This window comes from Symphalangus syndactylus, chromosome 5 (assembly GCF_028878055.3).
Source record: "Symphalangus syndactylus isolate Jambi chromosome 5, NHGRI_mSymSyn1-v2.1_pri, whole genome shotgun sequence".
Taxonomy (NCBI): Eukaryota; Metazoa; Chordata; class Mammalia; order Primates; family Hylobatidae; genus Symphalangus; species Symphalangus syndactylus.
In genome coordinates this window covers 101,150,403-101,169,034 of record NC_072427.2, presented here as the reverse complement: position 1 = coordinate 101,169,034, position 18,632 = coordinate 101,150,403, and the positions used below count along the sequence as shown (strand labels likewise).

Genomic DNA, 18,632 nt, shown 5'->3' with positions numbered 1-18,632 from the left:
GATTACAGGCATAAGCCACCATACCAGGCCCCAAACTCCTTTTTTATTTCCACGCTCTGCTCAAGTGTTAACAATTCAATCTGCATAACAACGCTAACATAACATTTAATAACCCTCACCAAAAATCAACATTATAAATTTGAGAGTCTCCATGACTCCAACCAAAAAATATACAACAGAAATAAACTAGCAAAGTTTTAATACTTACAAGTGAAATTTTGCAAAAAATTCTTGGCCAATATGGAAGAACTCCTTTCACAGTTTCTGTGTCTCTCTCTGTACACATGGTTCCAAATTCCTGCATAGCCTAAAAGTAAGTTATTAACATCATTAGGATTAACAACCGTAATACTGGCTATTGATTATTCTGTTCTGGAAGCCTTGTCTATTTTATGTAATAGGAGAATACACTATTTCTGTTTATGCCATATGAGACTAGTTTGAAGAGCTCCTTCACAGGCTACCATGGTAGAAACTCTTCAGTTGCTTTTTAAAGAATAAAACATCTACAAACAAAAAACCTCATTTAAAGTTACAAGGTCAAAGTTACATTCCCTAATGGGAAAAACTATAGGCAAAATTCCAAAGCAGTTTAAAAAAGTTCAGTGTAACAAACTAATTTACAACCTAGAAAATAAATATCAACTAAGTTTAACACTCTGTGTCAGAAAAAAGTAGTTATAAAAGAATTTAGCAATAAATTGTTCATTTTTCTTTACATAAAACATACTAATGGCATTTTATTTTAACAAAGGGATTTTCTTGATAACTTTTATGAAAACAAGAAAACTTGCTTTTAATTTTGTGGTGACATCTTTCTTCGAAAGTTTCCGCAGCACCATTCGGAAATCGGAATCTACAAGACTGTCAATTTCTTCAGCTCCTTGAATAGCAGGAACATAGCCTAGGTCACTCTGAGATGTTCCAAAACCAATAAATCCAGGCACTGTTCCCTGTTCTTTGGCAAGGAGTTCTGCAGCTCGGCCACTGTTTGAAGGCTGATAAGAAAATTACGGAGAAAAAAAGTCAGAGTCCAGGAAGGGTTCAAAACTTAACTTTATAATTCCTTGGCTATTCCCATGGTCAGAATGAGCTTTTATTTTATTTTATTTTTTCCTAGCCTAAAATTTCATCTATTGCAAAGTTCCCCAAAGTTTAATGGTTTTGTTGCCAAGAATCTATCAATACCGATCCTAGAAATTATTTCGTTTCCTAAACATTAGAATGTTTTGTAAACCGTGGATACAATCCATTAGTGGCTCATGGTATCAATATAATGGACCATGACAGAATTTTAAAGAAATTGATTAAAATTTTTTAAATCAGAATGTATCACATGTGGTAAAATTTTCATAAATGCTGTTTTATGATTTATTTCCAACATTCATATAAATAGTATGTATATACATATGTATACTATGTAATGATGTAAAATTAACTCATAAATAGAACCCATCCTTTCATTCACCCATTAAATGAACAAATATTTATTAAACAATCACAATGGCCCAGGTCTAACCATAGCTGCCTCTAGACTGGGAGTTCCTTGAGGGTGGATACACTCATTTCCACATACTCCAAAGCCTAGCCTAACCTCTTTGGGCTAAAATTACATTATTATAGCCATAAAAATCAATACAACAGTCAATCTATAATACACACTCCTTTGTTTTGAATCATAGTCAGTGGTTTCTTTGACTGATACACAATATAGTAGTCTTCTACTAAAAGGAGGTTAGTTGATACAGAGAAAGAAAATATTTGAACTGCTAAAAGAAATTAACTTATTGTTATCTAAACAGAAAATGCTTCAGTTTGACCACTAAGCTGACATCACAACCCATCTAAACTCATCTATTTCTTATTTCTCTATAAGGACGTTTGCCAACGGTTATCCAAATGTGTGATTCAAATTGCTCATACCGGCCGGGCACAGTGGCTCACGCCTGTAATCCCAGCACTTTGGGAGGCCCAAGGCGGGCAGATCACGAGGTCAGGAGTTCGAGACCAGCCTGGCCAACATGGTGAAACTCCATCTCTACCAAAGATACAAAAAATTAACTGGGCGTGGTGGCGTACGCCTGTAATCCCAGCTACTCGGGAGGCTGAGGCAAGAGAATTGCTTGAACCGGAAGGCAGACGTTGCAATGAGCCAAGATTGCGCCAGTGCACTCCAGCCTGGGTGACAGGGCGAGACTCTGTCTCACAAAAAAAAAAAAAATTGCTCATACCGGCCAGGCAGGGTGGCTCATGCCTGTAATCCCAACACTTTGGGAGGTCAACGTGGGTGGATCACTTGAGCCCTGGAGTTCGAAACCAGCCTGGGCAACATGACAAAACCCTGTCTCTACTAAAAACACAAAAATTAGCCAGGCGTGGTGGCATGTGCCTGTAATCCCACCTACTCAGGAGGCTGAGTCATGAGAATTGCTTGAACCTGGGAGGCTGAGGTTGCAGTGGGCCAAGATCGTGCTACTGCATTCCCCCCAGGGCAACACAGCGAGGCTCTGTCTCAAAAAAAAAAAAAAAAAAAAATTGCTAATACCTAGCAAAAGTGTGTTTGGAAAATTCATCTGACAAGGAATAATCTGGCCTACTTCCTAAACTGAATTGAGTGAACAGGAAAGAAAATGATGGCCTGCATTACATTTTTCTTCAATCTGTAGCATTTAAGACTAATTCCAAAAAAGGTTCTCTTTTTTTTTTTTTTTTTATTAATTTTTTTTGCATACAAAAACAATAAACATTTTCTAAAAATACATACAAACAAAAAGATGCGTATCAAACATATTAGGAAGGTTGCACATGGGAAGTCGGGGAATAGAAATGGGGGGTGGGAGTTAAAATAAATGAGAGAGGGACTTTATATGGATCAGTGATAATAACTCAATCCTCTATTTGACAAAGAAGAGGGAGAAGGAAGAGGAAGAAAAAGAAAGTGGGATAAAGGATCAGAAAGGGAGGAAAATAGAAAAAATTAGAGTATGACTCCAGGGTAGACCTGTTTTGTTGTCACTGAGTTGGTTCGTTGGTTTGTCTGTTGTATTCTTCATGTTTCGCCAAGTTGGCCAGACTGGTCTCGAACTCCTAGCCCGAAGTGATCAACCCGCCTCGCCCCCCAGAGTGCCGGGACCACAGGCGTGAGCCGCCACGTCCAGCCCCCACATTGCTTCTGGCCTCCGTGGTAGACCTCCCAGACGGAGCGGCCAGGCAGAGGCGCTCCTCACTTCCCAGACGGGGCGGCCGGGCAGAGGCGCTCCTCACTTCCCAGACGATGGGTGGCCGGGCAGAGGCGCTCCTCACTTCCCAGACGATGGGTGGCCGGGCAGAGGTGCTCCTCACTTCCCAGACGGGGCGGCCGGGCAGAGGCGCTCCTCACTTCCCAGACGGTGGGTGGCCGGGCAGAGGCGCTCCTCACTTCCCAGACGGTGGGTGGCCGGGCAGAGGCGCTCCTCACTTCCCAGACGGTGGGTGGCCGGGCAGAGGCGCTCCTCACTTCCCAGACGGTGGGTGGCCGGGCAGAGGCGCTCCTCACTTCCCAGACGGGGCGGCCGGGCAGAGGCGCTCCTCACTTCCCAGATGGGGCGGCCGGGCAGAGGCGCTCCCCACCTCCCAGATGGGGCGGCGGCCGGGCAGGGGCTGCAATCCCAGCACCCTGGTAGGCCAAGGCAGGCGGCTGGGGGGCAGAGGCTGCCTCGAGGCCAGACCACGCCACCTCACTCCAGCCCGGGCAACACCGAGCACTGGGTGAGCGAGACTCCGTCTGTAGTCCCAGTACCTCGGGAGGCTGAGGCGGGCAGAGCACTCGGCGTCAGGAGCTGGCGACCAGCGTGGCCAAGATGGCGAACGCGTGCCTGCAGCGAAAGGAGAAAAGGCAGGCAGTGGTCGCGCGCGCCGGCAGTTGCAGGCAGTTCGCGGCGCGGGCAGCAGCAAGTGGAGTAGATTGTAGCCTGGGCCAGAGAAAGAAAAGAAAAGAAAAGAAAAGAAAGAAAGAAAAGAAAGAAAGAAAGAAAGAAAGAAAGAAAGAAAGGAAAGAAAGAAAGAAAGAAAGAAAGAAAGAAAGAAAGAAAGAAAGAAAGAAAGAAAGAAAGAAAGAGGAAGGAAGGAAGGAAGGAAGGAAGGAAGGAAGGAAGGAAGGAAGGAAGGAAGGAAGGAAGGAAGGCTCTATTTTTTTTTTTTTAAGTGAAAGTAAGTTTATTAAGAAAATAGGTCAGGCGCGGTGGTTCATGTCTGTAATCCCAGCACTTTAGGAATAATTAGTGAATTATAATTCTAAAAACTAAATATGATGACTTTAGGATATCAGAATTTTCTACAATCTCATGTGTAAACGGTTTTATTATGAAACAGAATAAAAAACTAATTATTGCTAAAATCTAAAGGAGTTGAGGCTGAAATAACAGAATTAGGAGTGATAACTAGGGGCAAAAGAGAAGGTATCAAATTTCCAGTCTCCAATTTAAAAGTAACAAGTTACTTTTAAATGCATTATCTTTTTTTAATGTCTACTTTAAATTTAAAATATAGTTACTCTTATGATCTTTGTATGCTAAGTGCTGTACCCATAGTTCAATAAAAATTAAGAAACAATTCTATTTATGGCACTTTTTTTTTTGTACTATGCCTACTTCTGTCTACATTCTTTCATGCCTAGCTTCTAGAGTTACTTGTGGTGGCAATCCTGAGTCTACAAAGACCAAACCAAGGAAGACTTACAAGACCTTTCACCATCTAACCTCAACTTTTCCCAGTCTTATCTCCTGCCACTCTTTCCTTCCCTTGCCCCACTTCCTTCTCCCTTCTCCAAATTATGCTGCCATCATTCATGCCCTAGTACCAAACCGAATTCGAAGTTCTCGGGCAGGGCATGGTGGCTCACACCTGTAATCCCAGCACTTTAGGAGGCTGAGCGTATCTTTGGGCGGATCACTTCAGGCCAGGAGTTTGAGACCAGCCTGGCCAACATGGCAAAACCCTGTCTCTATTAAAAAGACAAAAAATTAGCCAGGTGTGATGGTGCACGCCTGTAATCCCAGCTACTCGAGAGGCTCAGGCAACAAAACTGCTTGAAACTGGGAGGTGGAAGTTGTGGTGACCCAAGACTCTGTCTCAAAAAAAAAAAAAAAAAAAAAAAGTTATCTATGTGATGGCCTTTCACAATTTGATCTTTATATAACCTTTTCTCTCTACCCGAAAACGCTTCCTTTCTTTTCACTGCCTGACAAACTCCTACTCATCTTTCAGACTCACGTTTGCAACACTTGCCTTCCTCCATTCTCTTCCATTCTCCCACATTCTTCTTCGAATACCTGCATCATAATTCTTTAATATAACATTTGCTTCCATATGTGTCTGTATCATCAAACTAATAGTTCAAGAACAGCAGACATCTATTATCTCTGAATACTTGACATCCAGTATCAAAGTCTTCTATTGAAGACTTTGCCACATTAAAGTTAAAATCCCAACTCCACAACTTCCTGGCTACATGAGCTTAGGCAAGCTAATTTCTCTAAACCTCAGTTTCATCACATTTAAAATGAGATATGAGTAATTAATTCATTACTTGGGTTGTTTTCATGATTAAGCATAAGTTTTTAAATCATCATAGTAATAACTGATTCCAGCAAGAATCAAAGGGTGCTCAAACCATTAGGTGAAAATTTGTGGAAGAGCAGGACATTCACAGTTTCAAACCAACATTATTTGTTATTGGCCAATGGAAAAATATAACTTTATAATGGACAACACCTTAACCAACTAATTAAACAAATACCACCAATAAGGGAACAAACAGGTGCAAAGTGCCCCTGGTGTGATGCACTGAGAAAGACTCATCATCTATGAAGAATTCCTTCTAAAAATTGTTTAGCCTGAATTTAATCATAAGGAAACAACTAGATGAATCTGAATTAATCAAACAAGTGGCCCAGGCTCTTCCAAATTTTGTTAAAAAAGACACTCCTCTCTCCGCTTAAACAGTACTGAGAAACTGTCTAGATCAAAGAAACCCAAATGGTAACTAAATGGAATGAGAGATCCTTGACTGAATCTCAAATGTTAAAACGGTTTATCTTTTTAAAAAAGTCCCAGCCTGGGCAACATGGCAAAACTCTGTCCCTACAAAAATTAGCTAGCCGTGATGGCCTGTACCTGTAGCCCTAGCTACTGGAAAGGCTAAGCTGGGAAGATCACTTGAACCCGAGAGGCGGAGATTGCAGTGAGCCAACTTCACGCCTCTGCACTCCAGCCTGGGTAACAGAATGAGACTCTGTCCGCGAAAAAAGAAAAAAAAAAGATTAGCCAGGAGTCCTAGCTACGAAGGAGGCTGAGGTGGGAGGACTGACCGTTTGAGCCCAAGAGGTTGACACTGCAGTGGGCCATGATCATACCACCACACTCCAGGTTTGAAGACAGAGTGACCCTGTCTTACAAAAAAAAAAAAAAGAAAGAAAGAAAAATAAAAAAGACAACATTATTGGGATAACTACAGAAGTCTAAATACAAAGCTGTATCCTGGATTACAGTACTACACAAAAGTCAAAGTTGCTGCATGCTATAACCATTATTATAATTGCTGCAGGCTAGAAAATGGCATAGTTTTTAGAAGATACATGCTGATGTATTTAGGAGTTAAGAGTCCCGACTTCTGCAACTAACTCTCATACAGTTCAGAAAAATACGCAAATTAAGAGAGAAAGCAAATGCAACCAAGTATTAGCAATTGGTGAATGTAGGTAAAGAGCATATGGGATGTCACTCTAATATTCTTGCAACTTTTCCTCATAAGAACTTTTCAAATATAAAACATTTGAGAAAATCTGTTAAGTAAAAAACATTAAATGAGGATGCAAGTAAAGTGCTTAGCACAGCAACACAATAGGTTGCTATAATTGTTAATACTGTTATTATCTTCCAAAACAGATTAAGTGACAGATCTAAGAAAATGTGACATTGAAATCACTAGAATTAACTATATCAGAAACAGGAAAAAAAGGCATTCTCATAAAACTGGACTGTGGTATAATAAATCTAACACCATAAAAAAATACCATAACAAAACCCCTTATCGTGTAGTTTTACACGAACCCACTTTAAGGTCGTCTTTAAACAAGTACTTAGTGAGCGTTTATTAGGTACCAGTCTGTTCTAGGCTCCGAGGATAGAAACATTTGCTTTCAAAATACTTACATCCTAGTGAACCAAGACAATAAATGTCATAAATATAATGGAGTAAAATAAAGTAGGAAGAACAGGGAGTGGGGAAGGGCTACAAGAGGGTGATCATGGGAGACCTCACTGAGGTGTCGAGAGCAAAGTTTGGAGCCACCTAACTGAAGAGCGTTGGGAGCCGGCCAGGTAGTCAAGGCACAGTGAAGAGATCAGTGTGACCGGATGAAGTAAGCCAAGAGGAGGGAGTTGAAGATGGGACTGCAGATGGAAACGGGTAACAGGCAGTCCAGAAACCAAATATACCATCCTAAGAGCTTTAGCTTAGGAGAAGCCACTGTAGGTAGCAAAGGAGAGGCACAATCTGCGGTAACCTCTACAGTGGGTTCACTTTAACATTCTCCCCTCTCCTTCCTAGCGCCGCCCTCCCCCAACCAACCCGCTACCTCGGCCAGATCACCTTCCAGTGAACCTGACACATTATCATTTCTTCATGACTATTGTGGGTGTGTGCTCGGATGGGGACAGCTCTGGCATGGTACATCTTTTCTCTCACGATTCCCCAATCTGCTCAGAGATAACCCAAACCGCCCTCAGGGACGCACATACAACAGAGAGGTCACACTCGACAGGGAAACACATGCCTCTCCATAGCCGCCCTCCACACACCCTCCAGCAACGCGCTGGGCGGTGCCAGCCGCCTCGAAGCGAGGCTCCCGGGTCGGCCGAGCCAGCCCCCGCTCACCCTAAGGTTCCCTTTAGTTCGCTGCTTGTTCTTCCCGCCCATGGTCGCGGTTACAGCTGTACTCTGAGCACTCAGACCCCGGTTGACACGTCCGGGACACAACTTCCGGTCTCTGGCGCCGGAAGAGGACTCACTGTAATAACTTCCCCCGGGCCCTTTTCCACCACTCACCCTGTCCATTTGCTGCCCCACTTACGCTCCCGCCTCCCGCTGTGTCCCTGACCATCCGCCACCGGAGACGTCACCGCTAAAGCCACGCCTGTCTGAGTGATGTCATTCCTGGCCAATAGGAAGCCAAGCATTGGACCCGTGGCGCCAAATCCTGTCCTCCCCGATTTCAGAAGCTAGGTTTGTTCCTTGCTTAGTGGGTAGGAAACTGGCGTGAATCATCAGAGGGGCAGTTTCACATAAGGGTAGCATTAGAATGTTATGGTAGAGGCTGTGGGAAGATGGGAATGTTTTAGACTTTCAACACGATGCAATCATCAGTATCACCTGGGCGTTTGTTAGAAAAGGCCAACTCGGGCCCCTCAGAACTCCTGAATCAGATCCTCCATTTTGACAGTATTCCCAAGTCTTGTTAAAATTTGATTACTGCTGTAGGCAATATTCTCTCTAAATCTCCCCTCCCCGTCCCCTTTTATTCATATTGAAACTGTTACGTGCAGTTTAGGAAAGAGGATAATGTGGGAGTCCCTATTAAAATTTGAAATGTACAAATCCTATAACCTATTGATTGTGCGACTCAGAATCACACCAGAGAAACAAATATGTGCTGGTTATTGTTTCTTGTCCACGCAGTCACCCTTTTATACTCAACTCCATGTTACTGGGGGGCTTCTGCTAGATTCCACCAACAGGGCGAACTAGAGGGAAACAAAGGCAAGAGGAAGAAGGGACTTGCTCCAGTCTGTGAGCATCATGCCAGCAGCAGCTGCCTTTTATCGTGGCAGGAGCAATTGCTTTATACAGCAGGTGGTTTTAATCTCCATCCTTTTTCCAACAATCACAGAATCAGCCTTATTGCACCCCTCAGAGATCACAGCAGCAGTCAGTGCCCTCCTCAGAGATCTGAATTCTACCTTCATGCGGCCCCTCCCCTGAACTCCTGAGATAGCCAGTGTTTGAGCCACCTCCTCAGAAGTTTGAGCCCCAACACCGTGGGATCCCTTCTTTGTGCTCCAGAGATCCAGGAACAGCCAGCCATCACCCTCTCTTCATTCTTCATAGGCCTGAACTAAGGTGTTCAGGGCCCTCCTTCAAGCTTTTAGGTTCTGATGACTCCAACCAGTTCTTTTGTTCCATCCTTTCCTAGCTCTAGGAATGGTAGCTGCTACCTGCAGTGATTACCTCTGTTACCTTTTATAATTCCTTTTGACCAATTTCCCATATTAAAATATTTCTCAATAACTAATGTGATTTCTGTTTCCTGACTGGATCCTGATTTTAAAATGCACACAAAAGCTGGGTGCGGTGGCTCACGCCTGTAATCCCAGCACTTTGGGAGGCCGAGGCAGGTGGATCACCTGATGTCAGGAGTTTGAGACCAGCCTAGCCAACATGGCAAAACCCCGTCTCTACTAAAAATACGAAAATTAGCTAGTCGTGGTGGCAGGCGCCTGCAATCCTAGCTACTTGGAAGGCTGAGGCACGAGAATCTCTTGAACCCGCGAGGCGAAGGTTGCAGTTAGCCGAGATCACGCCACTGCACTCCAGCCTGGGTGACAGAACAGACTGTCTCAAAAAAAAAAAAGTCACACAGAGACATATTACAGGATGTTCAGAAAAACTTTATAATAGGAAGATAATTGTAAGCAACCTATGTTTATATATTGGAGAACTGCTAAATAAATTATATGTATTCAATAAGCTATTAGGCAGCATTTAAGAAGAATAAGGTCTATCTGTACACACATAGGAAGAATTCTAAGACACATTCTTAAATAAAAAGCAAATACCAAGTAATATATACAGTATGATACCATTTGTGTTTTTAAAACCCACAACACAATAATATATATATATATTTATGCATACATATATATAATATAAATACAGAGAATAGGCCAGGTGCACTAGCTCATGCCTGTAATCCCAACACTTGGGGAGGCCGAGGCGGGTGGATTGCTTGACGTCAGGAGTTTGAGACAAGCCTGGCCAGCATGGTGAAACCCCATTTAGTATTTTGCTACTAAAGTACAAAAATTAGCTGGGCATAGTGGCAGGCGGCTGTAATCCCAGCTACTAGGGAGGCTGAGGCAGGAGAATTGCTTGAACCCAGGAGGTAGAGGTTGCAGTGAGCCGAGATCGTGCCTCTGCACTTCAGCCTGGGTGACAAAGTAAAACTCTGTCTCAAAAAAAAAAAAAAAAAAAATAGAAGAAAGATCTGCAAGAATACATACCAGTCTGATCATTGTAGTTACTTTTTGTGGGAAAAAGTGGCAAGAAAAGAGATTAGGGTTATGAGTTACAGTCAAAGGAAATTAAGCCTTACCTGTAAGATTTTATTTTACACAAGGATAACATCTTCGTGTATTAATTATGTAATTAAAAATCAACTCAGGCTGGGCGTGGTGACTGATGCCTATAATCCCAGCACTTTGGGAGGCCAAGGTGGGTGGATCACCTGAGATCAGGAATTCAAGCCCAGCCTGGCCACGGTGGTGAAACCTCGTCTCTACCAAAAATACAAAAACTAGCTAGGTACGGTGGCACGCACCTGTAATCCCAGCTACGCAGGAGGCTGAGGCAGGAGAGTTGCTTGAACCCACGAGGCAGAGGTTGCAGTGAGCTGAGATCGCGCCACTGCACCCCAGCCTGGGCAACAGAACAAGACTCCTTCTCAAAAAAAAAAAAACCAACTCAACAAATATTAAATTGTTTGTTTAAAATAAATCATTGGTTACATAAATCGTGGTACATTGGTTATACAAATTGTAGTGTCCTCATTCTCGAGAGTTATATAATACAGCTGCAAACAGTTTAACACATTGGAAACACTACTAGATATCATGCCATTCACTGAAAATGTGGGTGTCATATATCAAAAATGCTACAGAAGGGGAAGATTAACGTGTGCTTGAGTAGTCAGGCTTTCCAAGCTGAAGCTCAAAGCTTGGAAAACATTAGGAAAAGCAAAATAAAAGGGAGAATATTCAAAATGGGGATGAGAAAGGGACAGAGACGGTGAGTTGGATTAGCACGGATTTTGGAAAGGACAGTCAAGAATCTAGCCCCACTTCAGTACAGACTTACCCAGAAAAAAAAAAAAAAACTTGAAGGGCAAGACCGGCATGATTATCTGTGCTCCTATTTACTAATTGTTTCCTAAATTCTGTCTGTTCTTGCTGGAAATATCTCCTGATTTCATTTCCCTGTATTCTGATGAGACTTTCCACCTTTCACAACAGGGATCCATGCCTCTTGCCATGTTCCTCAACTACTCCAGGCCACACAGATCTCTCTTCGATTTTCCTAGGGCATCAACTTATAACTGGTTTATTTTTTTTACCCAGAAGTCAGTAGGATATTACTGCTTTGGGAACTTGAAAATAGTGTCATTGATTTAACAGTTTCTCATGTTTAGATTTTCCAGCAAGACTATAAATCCTTTGAAGGTGAGGCTGTCTCCATGGTACTCTAAACAGTGCCTGCCAAAGTAGATATCCGCAAATTTGTTTTAATTGATTCATACAAGGTTTTAGAAATCAGAAAATAATTGTTTCTATCAATACAGTAGGTGATAGGGAGAAAAAGTTTGGACAGAAGAACATTAAAAATAGTATTTAATTTTTGTCAAAATGTAAATGTTTATGTCAAGAAATGTCAGCTGGGTGCAGCGGCTCACGCCTGTAATCCCAACACTTTGGGAGGCCGAGCCAGGAGGATTACCTGAGGTCAGGAGTTCGAGACCAGCCTGGCCAACATGGTGAAAACTTGTCTCTACCAAAAATACAAAAATTAGCCAGGCGTAGTGGTGTGTGCCTGTAATCCTACATACTCAGGAGTCTGAGACAGGAGAATCACTTGAACCCATGAGGCAGAGGTTGCACTGAGCTGAGGTCACACCACTGCACTCCAGCCTGGGCAACAGAGCAAGACTCTGTCTCAAAAGGAAAAAAGAAAAAAGAAATGTCAATACTTTTAAGGCCAAGATTAGAAACTCTTCAGAAATCAGGTTGGGAGTTTAAAAAAAAAAGAGAGATTTGAAACTCTCCCTTCTTCATTCATAATTATTAATATTATAAATTCTTGTTTTCACAGATTAAGAGTTACACATCAGAATTATAGCCTTTTTTCCCTAAGTAAATATTAGGCATGCCTTACAGAAGTCTGATGTTAAAATAATCTTACCCATCCAGACAAGTTTCTGAGGAGGAAAATCAGATGTCAAGCACTTAAAAATATATTTCAGCCAGGCGAGGTGGCTCACGCCTGTAATCCCAGCACTTTGGGAGGCTGAGGTGGGCGAATCATGAGGTCAGGAGATCGAGACCATTCTAACACGGTGAAAACCCGTCTCTACTAAAAATACAAAAAATTAGCCGGATGTGGTAGCGGGTGCCTATAGTCCCAGCTACTTGGGAGGCTGAGGTAGGAGAATGGCGTGACCCAGGAGGCAGAGCTTGCAGTGAGCTGAGATCGCGCCACTGCACTCTAGCCTGGGCAATAGTGTGAGACTCCGTCTCAAAAAAAACCAAACAAAGAAAAAAACTCAGCATTAATTAATCTTTATTAAACTTGGTAGTACTTTACCTTCAACTGTTATTAAGATGTATTTTTTTGGGGGGGGCACAAATACTTTTTAAAGGGTTTAAAGTTTTTCTTTTTCTTTTTTTTTAATCTACTGGTGAATCATGCAATGCTGCGAGCGTTGGACACAATCCAGGGCCACAAGTCTGCATACTCCTTTGCTACTGGTCCTATAATGGCAGAACCTTTCATTTTGCCTTTATTATTCACTATGACCCCTGCATTATCTTCGAAATAAAGAAACACACCATCTTTTCTCCAGTATGACTTTGGTTGTCGAATGACCGCTGCTGGATGTACCATTTTTCTGAGCTCTGGTTTGCCCTTCTTGACTGTGGCCATCACCATGTCACCCACACCAGCAGCAGAAAGTCTGTTCAGCTGTCCCTTGATCCCCTTCATGGAAATGATATACAGGTTTTTGGCTCCTGTGTTGTCAGCACAGTTGATCACGGCTCCTACTGGAAGACCCAGGGAAATCCGGAATTTCACACCAGAGGACCTACCATGTCCTCGCTTTGACATCTTGAACACTGGAAAGAAGGAAAAATGTATTTTTAAATTTTTTTAAGCAAACTTCTTATTTAAATAGCAGCAACACTACATAGGTAATATATGCCAGGAGAGCATTTGTCAACTGAGATCTCTAGAGAGTCAATTGAGAAAATAAGATATAATGGTTTACTAACATTACAAAATAAATGTACAATAAGAATAATTTCAGTATATACCAGCTGTAACTCATCACAATTCAACATGAGATTTGGCTGGGGACAAATGTCCAAACTATAACAGAGGGATTTAAAAGAAAAGAAAATAACCATAATAGTACTACAAGAATATATAGGTGAATTTCCAGTTCAAAATAGCATCTGCTAGCAGCCCCTCTCAAACTCACAGACAGAAAAAAAAATTGATGAAAACATTGAAGAAGACAAAAACAACACAACTAAAATTAAAACTGATGAAAAACAGATTTCCGGAATCTAGAAGGAAACTGTAATACTAAGTCTGGACCCAGGAAGTCAAGAAGGCAGGAAGGAGATACAGATACATGTATATATATTTCCCTACCACATAAAACTCTGTCCTTTCCATGGTGGCTCACACCTGTAATCCCAGCACTTTGGGAGGCTGAGGCGGGCGGATCACGAGGTCAGGAGATCGAGACCATCCTGGCTAACACGGTGAAACCCCGTCTCTACTAAAAATACAAAAAATTAGCTGGGCGTGGTGGCGGACGCCTGTAGTCCCAGCTACTTGGGAGGCTGAGGCAGGAGAATGGCGTGAACCCGGGAGGCGGAGCTTGCAGTGAGCCGAGACTGCGCCACTGCACTCCAGGCTGGGCGACAGAGTGAGACTCCATCTCAAAAAACAAACAAACAAAAAAAAAAACTGTGTCCTTTCTTGCTGGTCTAACCCCTACTCCTATGTGCCCTACAAAGCCCTTTCTTCCCATATATTCTTTGGAATTGCAGCTTCCGTGATTAGCCAATAGTCACCCTCAACACGTGTTCACAGTTTGGCTAATGACAGTGCTTCCACAGCAGCCTCTCATGAGTGCTGTTTATTGTCTAAAATCCTACCTACCTCAGGGGTCTGCAGATAAGAATAGGAACCTCTTTGCTTCCACTTTCCTTAAAACAATAAATCATTCTTTTCGGGCTGCTGTCAACAGAATACACCTTCTGACATCTGTCTTCTTACCAGCCTCCTGGTCACTCCCTTTTAGTCTCTAAAGACTTAGCACTTGGCTCTCCACCCTCATTCCAAACATCATCCTGGATGGTCTTTTTAAAGTCCTAATTAGGTTCATGTGGCATATCTGTCCATTGCTTGGCCTCTCAGTTATAAAAATCTTCATCTCTCATATCCTTTTCCTCCATTCCACTTCATCTACCACACCACAGTCACATCCTGATATTAATACTTAAATTTTCCCAATTTCACCCCACTCTTGGGTCACAATCTCTCTTGCCAGATTCCTCGTTTAACTGTTTCCAACTAGACATTCTTCAAGGAAATCTTAACCTTGCATTGGCCCTTATATTTTCTCCCTAACTCTAAGGACTCTTTTCTCTTTACTGCCTTCATCGTTCACTTTAGAGTTCATGATCTTTTGTGTCAATCACTCTCTTGCCAATACCACAAAGTCTCTTGTACATCTGCTCCTTCAGCCTATTCATCTGGAGAAACCAAACACTACACAAAGCCAATTATTTGTTTTCAGCTTTTTTTTTTCCCAGAGAAAAGTTGAACACTACCTGAAAACAAACAATTTAGTCAACAGAAGCTTTAGACCACTAAGAATTAATTATCCCATGCTTTAGTTGTGTCTTCATTACAGCCCAACAAATGTACCATACTTCTGTAATGTTCTAGGACTCCCAGCAATCAATTATTTGAACACTTCTTCAAAACTCTGACCATTCTACCTTCCTCCTTGACTTCAACAGATGAGTTTTCCTCCAGTTTCACAGGACAAGATAATCAGACTATAATCCTTATCTTTCCAATAGCAAACATATAAATTGGGCTGATGATTATTATACACTGTTTAACTAAATGGTTGTTAAAATAGTAAAAATTCTCTGATACCCTCTGAAATGTTCTTTCATTGCCCTTGCCGTTTCCCTAGGACGTTTCTGACCTCCCCCTGATTCCTTGCTAAAGTGTTAATTGCTGATTTACCAGGCTTCTAAAACCCCGTTCCAGCCCTAGACATGTGGCTATTCCAATGGATGGTGATCAGGTCATATTGGTTGTTAATTGTGTTGAATATCATCCCTTCCCATGAAACTTCCTTCCATCTTCAACTATAGTTGCTCCATAATTCTGTTAAAAAAAGAAGTGTTAAAGATGGGGGAAGAAAATGAATGCACGAGGCTAGTCATTGCTGCACCTTTTCTTTTCTTTTTTGAGGAGTCTCGCTCTGTCACCCAGGTTAGAATGCAGTGGTGTGATCTCGGCTCACTGCAACCTCTGCCTTCCGGGTTCAAGCGATTCTCCTGCCTCAGCCTCCCGAGGAGCTGGGATTACAGGTGCCCGCCACCACACCTGGCTAATTTTTTGTATTTTTAGTAGAGACAGGGTTTCACCATGTTGGCCAGGCTGGTCTCGAACTTCTGACCTCAGGTGATCCACCCACGGCCTCCCAAAGTGGTGGGATTACAGGCGTGAGCCACTGCACCTGGCCTAATTTGATTTTTTTTTAAAAGAAAACTCCGCATATACACACATGCAAAAATGAGATACTAGAAAATAAAATGTAAAACCAAAATTTAATATTGTCTTTTTGGACACGGGATTGTGGGCGACTTTAAAATCCAGTTATTTCTACTCTTCCTATAATGATACATATTATGTGTAATCATATATATAATACACATATGTAATACGTTATATATAACATATAAATAATATATATAATTTGTTGGTGGGAGGAACAAGGGAAAGCAGGTTTACAAAATCTGAAAAGCCAAATGCCCCAGTGGGGAAAAAGCCCTCGATTTCGGTAATTCCCTGGTTAAAATCGAGGAACACCCCGGACTTCGAAGGCACCACCCAGGTCCCAGGGTGCACCATTCTCTAATTCCCCAGTTGCAGCAACATCTGCGAAGTCCCGAGAATGGGGATCGATGCCTATTTTTCCAAAAGATAATAAGCGTCAACAACAACAAAAAATAAACAAAAAGTCCAACTCCGCCCCACAGCAGCATGTGGCTGGCCTGAGAGATGCCCACCCGGGAGGCGAGTCCGCAGCTTAGGACTCAAGCCCGGGTCGAAAGCTATTGCCGAGATCTGAAACGCAGCTCTCGCAGCTGCAATGACCCGACCCTCCCGTAATTCCCCGTGCTCACAGCATCCCGGCAACCCACGAGCTAGTGCTTCCGGGTCACACCGACCCAGGAAGGCGCACGCGCGAAGTATGGCGAGCTTCACTCCGCGCTCTTAGGCTGCGTGTGGGGCCTGCGAGTGCTCGGGAGCTGCCTGGGTTACAAGAGAAAGCCCAGCTGCCAATGACAGCCCAGAGTGCCTGGGAGCCTTGCGATACCCGGGTGTCTGTAGGCAGCCAGGAGACACTTCCACGCTGATCTGGAATCTTCCCTCGCCCAGCCCTGTCCCTCGCAGGGATGACAAAGGACATTACGACCTACATTCCTTCCCCGATCTGATGGCTTCAGATTGGCAGATTGTGTTTAAGTGGAAGGCTCGTGGTGCCCCTTTGCTGAATTTTTACGGACTCAGTTTTCTCAAATAGTTCTAATAATCGCTGGGGTGGTGGGGCGGCAACGTAATTTCTGCGTCTGCCCTTAAATACCTTTTTTTTTTTTGAGACGGAGTCTCGCTCTGTTGCCCAGGCTAGAGTGCAGTGGCTGCAAGCTCCGCCTCCCGGGTTCACGCCGTTCTCCTGCCTCAGCCTCTCCGAGTAGCTGGGACTACAGGCACCCGCCACCACGCCCGGCTAATTTTTTTGTATTTTTAGTAGAGACGGGGTTTCACCGTGGTCTCGATCTCCTGACCTCGTGATCCGCCCGCCTCGGCCTCCCAAAGTGCTGGGATTACAAGCGCGAGCCACCGCGCCCGGCCCTTAAATACCTTTAAACCTTGGCCGCATTGCGGCTTTTATGGAATTTCACCAGTAGTCTGTTATTTTTTAGTTTCCCTGATACGCATCTTTCTTAACAATAATAATAAAATAAATAGCACTTTGGGAGGCCAAGGCGGGCGGATTACCTGAGGTCGGGAGTTCAAGACCAGCCTAGCTAACATGGTGAAACCTATGTCTCTACTAAAAATACAAAAAATTAGCCGGGTGCAGTGGCGCGCGCCTGTAATCCCAGCTACTCGGGAGGCTAAGAATTGCTTGAACCTGGGAGGGAGAGGTTGCGGTGAGCCGAGATCACGCCACCGCACTCGCACTCCAGCCTGGGCTACAGAGCGAGACTTCGTCTTAAAAAAAAAAAAAAAAAAAAAAAAAAAAAGGCATGTGGCCAATATTCCCTGCCTATACTTGTTTTCTTTAGAAAATATAACTTTTAAACATAATTTGACTTGAAACGGTTTCTTTTCAGGATTTATCATTTTTTAATAGGTGATTCCAGTTCAAACTATTTATTACATTAATGTTGACAAATTGTCATTGCTGAACAAATTTTTTATGTGCAATCATACGGAACATCTTATATTTAAGGATGTTTATATATCAAGTATATAATCATTGGTAGAAACTGGGCAAGGCGCGGTGGCTCATGCCTGTAATTCCAGCACTTTGAGAGGCTGAGGCAGGTGGATCATCTGAGGTCAAGAGTTCAAGATCAGCCTGGCCAACATAGTGAATCCCCGTCTCTACTAAAAATACAAAAAATAGCGAGCGTGGTAGCACGCACCTGTAATCTCAGCTACTCGGGAGAATGAGGTGGGAGAATCGCTTGAACCCCAGGCGGCGGAGGTTGCAGTAAGCCAAGATTGTGCTACTGCACTCCAGCCTGGGTGACAGATCCAGATTCTGTCTCCAGAAAAAAAAAAAAAGAAAGAAACCTAAGAAAGCTGTATTGCTTATACTCTAGCATTTCTAACATTTAACTACATTTATCCATTCTCAAAGGAATTTGGTCATCACAAGATTGGAAAATCTGTACTTGCCTGGCTTAGTATGACTTAATCATAAACGTCTAAATTTGACAGATGTCCCAGGAAAGAAAACTTATAAAACTACTCTGTCGCATTCTATGTGTTTATGTGACATTTGAGATCTGCATATTATACACAGCAATCTGGTTTTTAATATAATGTACAGAGACTGAAAAAGTTCTAGCAGTTTAGCTGCCACTTTAGCTGCTTAAAGTAATATATGCATCATCTGCCCCCTTTGGTGGTAGGGATGTCAGATTCCATTCTCTGTAGGGTATTTCATAAAAATCTGTTAGTCGCTGAAGGAATCAGAAACTAGACACACAACTGG

General features: G+C 42.9%; 2 protein-coding genes across 8 annotated transcripts in view; both read right to left on the bottom strand.

Annotated features, from left to right (window-relative positions):
• LTN1 (listerin E3 ubiquitin protein ligase 1) overlaps window positions 1-8,135 on the bottom strand; it is a 67,075-nt gene extending 58,940 nt beyond the window's left edge. The window contains exons 1-3 of one of the 2 annotated variants that reach the window (XM_055279386.2): window positions 7,916-8,135; window positions 795-998; window positions 209-307 (exon numbers count right to left, since the gene is read on the bottom strand). In XM_055279386.2, the coding sequence (XP_055135361.2) occupies window positions 209-307; window positions 795-998; window positions 7,916-8,095 (483 nt within the window). In that variant the 5' untranslated portion in view covers window positions 8,096-8,135. The remainder of the gene's footprint in view (window positions 1-208; window positions 308-794; window positions 999-7,915) is intronic. The other variant, XM_055279387.2, reaches the window with a different exon arrangement.
• A 4,494-nt stretch (window positions 8,136-12,629) lies between these two features.
• LOC134731286 (large ribosomal subunit protein uL14-like) lies at window positions 12,630-16,544 on the bottom strand. Of its 6 annotated transcripts, none has more exons than XM_063640649.1 (2): window positions 16,528-16,544; window positions 12,630-13,200 (listed from the first exon to the last, which is right to left on the bottom strand). In XM_063640649.1, exon 2 carries the CDS (start codon window positions 13,190-13,192, stop codon window positions 12,770-12,772), a length of 423 nt encoding a protein of 140 aa, XP_063496719.1. In that variant the 5' UTR covers window positions 13,193-13,200; window positions 16,528-16,544; the 3' UTR covers window positions 12,630-12,769. The 6 variants fall into 6 exon arrangements, with proteins under 6 accessions (XP_063496719.1, XP_055135379.1, XP_055135377.1 ...); XM_055279404.2 differs by lacking the exon at window positions 16,528-16,544 and adding an exon at window positions 15,570-16,512; XM_055279402.2 differs by lacking the exon at window positions 16,528-16,544 and adding an exon at window positions 16,211-16,512.
• Window positions 16,545-18,632: the final 2,088 nt, after the last annotated feature.